Raw genomic sequence first — 1,739 nt, 5'->3', positions numbered from 1 at the left:
CAGGACCTTGGTCACTCTGCCTGTCTGCCAGGCGGCGCGTGGAAGGGACTGGTCGATCACCAGTACCACGGCACCTTCGGACAAGTTGTCTCTCTCCCTCAGCAGAGTCTTCTGCTTCTCCACCTTGTAGGCATTAAACGCTTGCTTCTTCTCACTCAGCTTGGGCAGGGCGCTGTAGCGTGGGTCGTTGACGATCATTTTCATGGCTTGCTCCCATGACGCGTTGGATGAAACACCCTTCTCCTTCAGAAGCTCTTTGAAGGCCTGCTTGGCCTCCTCTTTTGTGTTCCACTTGTACGTTTTCTTCGCCAACTCCGGCCTTTCCTCCTTGGAGGCGTCTACAATACTGGCTGAGACTTCCATGGCTGACGTGTCCTCGACGGAGTCGACGGGTGCGTCAATGCTGACCTCGGCCACGTGAGGGTGCATGGCCACCTGCAGGTGTTCCTCGGCAACAGCTGTTGCCGCCATGGCCTCCATGTCCATCATGGTCGCCATGGTAGCAGCAGGATCAACCTGAAGAGTGGTGACGGGGGCGGTGCCAGGAGCTGCAGCTTCTACCGTCCCATTCTCCTCCGCTTTGATCATCGCTTCCAGATCTTCCAGCTCTTTGGGCTTGGTCCACCGGGACTCCTTAGTCTGGGAGTTGTAGTAGTAAGGCTTTCCCGTGTCAGACTTGTACTCCTTCCACGGGCACTTAGACAACATTTGCTCAGCAGGAGATTTCAGGTCGTCTGGTTTCTCCCATGAGGACTGTTTAGTCTCTGTGTTGTAGAAGTAGGTCTTCCCATCCAGAGACTTATGCTCTGTCCACAGAGACTTCTTCTTTGGTTGGTCATCCTGTGGTGAACCATTTGTGGTACTAACTGTTCCAGGTGCACTGGCAGCAATAGATTCCACTCCAGGCGGTCCTGTTGGCTGCATCGCTGCAGCTGGCATGTGATGGGGCATCATCATCCCAGGCATCATGGGTGGCATCATGCCTGGCATCTGTCCCATTGGTGGCCCCCCCATAGGTGGCATCATGCCGTGCGGCATCATACCCGGGGGCATAGGAGCCATGGTGGGGGGCCTCTGCCCCATAGGGGGCATTCCCATCGGTGGGTAATGAGGCGGCATTCCAGGAGGTCCCATCATGTTGACTGAACAGTGAGCGTCCAGACTTGGCCACTCCGCAATAACGTGCGATCTGGTTGGTTGGTTTGCTTCTTCGGTTCGGACATGGAGGGATGACGTAGCTCTCCCGTCTCTATCTCTCCACTCGGTAGCGCCTTGGAGGGCCCACCCAAGCGCAGTCTTAACAGCCATCGGGCAGCCTCGTGGTCCTCTCAGCGGAGGACGGAGCGACACGATCAGTGCAGCGTTGTCCGAGCCGATGAGAAGGGTTGGCTCCGCTCCTTCTATCGGATGTAGGTCTACTCGCCGTAGGTGGGAATATCTTGCGCGTAATCTCTCCAGGGGGTAGTCGTAGCGGGAGAGCGCTAGCTGGTCTGCGGTGAAGACATTCCGAAGCCGATATCTGTCCGACGGCCGCCCCGCCGGGGAGATAGAGAAGTTGATTCTCGCCCCGGTGACCTCTTTACGGTCGCGACGTATCGTGCGCAGAGTCAGCTTCTCCTCAGTCCCTTGGAGCCCCAACTGGCGCACTGCCTCCGGGAGAAGGATGGTCCGTTCCGACCCGTCGTCTAGAACGGCGTACGTGTCGTACACAGCGTTGTTGTGGTGAAGTCGGACCTTCA

General features: G+C 57.3%; 1 protein-coding gene across 1 annotated transcript in view; it reads right to left on the bottom strand.

The window, feature by feature from the left end:
* LOC308150791 (pre-mRNA-processing factor 40 homolog A-like) overlaps positions 1-1,137 on the bottom strand; it is a gene marked incomplete at both ends in the record, with an annotated part of 9,972 nt that extends 8,835 nt beyond the window's left edge. The window contains one exon of the mRNA XM_080523587.1: positions 67-1,137. Within this exon, the coding sequence (XP_080379713.1) occupies positions 67-1,137 (1,071 nt within the window). The remainder of the gene's footprint in view (positions 1-66) is intronic.
* Positions 1,138-1,739: the final 602 nt, after the last annotated feature.

Source organism: Nansenia antarctica (assembly GCF_963989245.1).
Source record: "Nansenia antarctica genome assembly, chromosome: 2".
Lineage (NCBI taxonomy): Eukaryota > Metazoa > Chordata > Actinopteri > Argentiniformes > Microstomatidae > Nansenia > Nansenia antarctica.
Note: the sequence above shows the minus strand (reverse complement) of the source record. Positions and strands in the feature narration are given on the sequence as shown.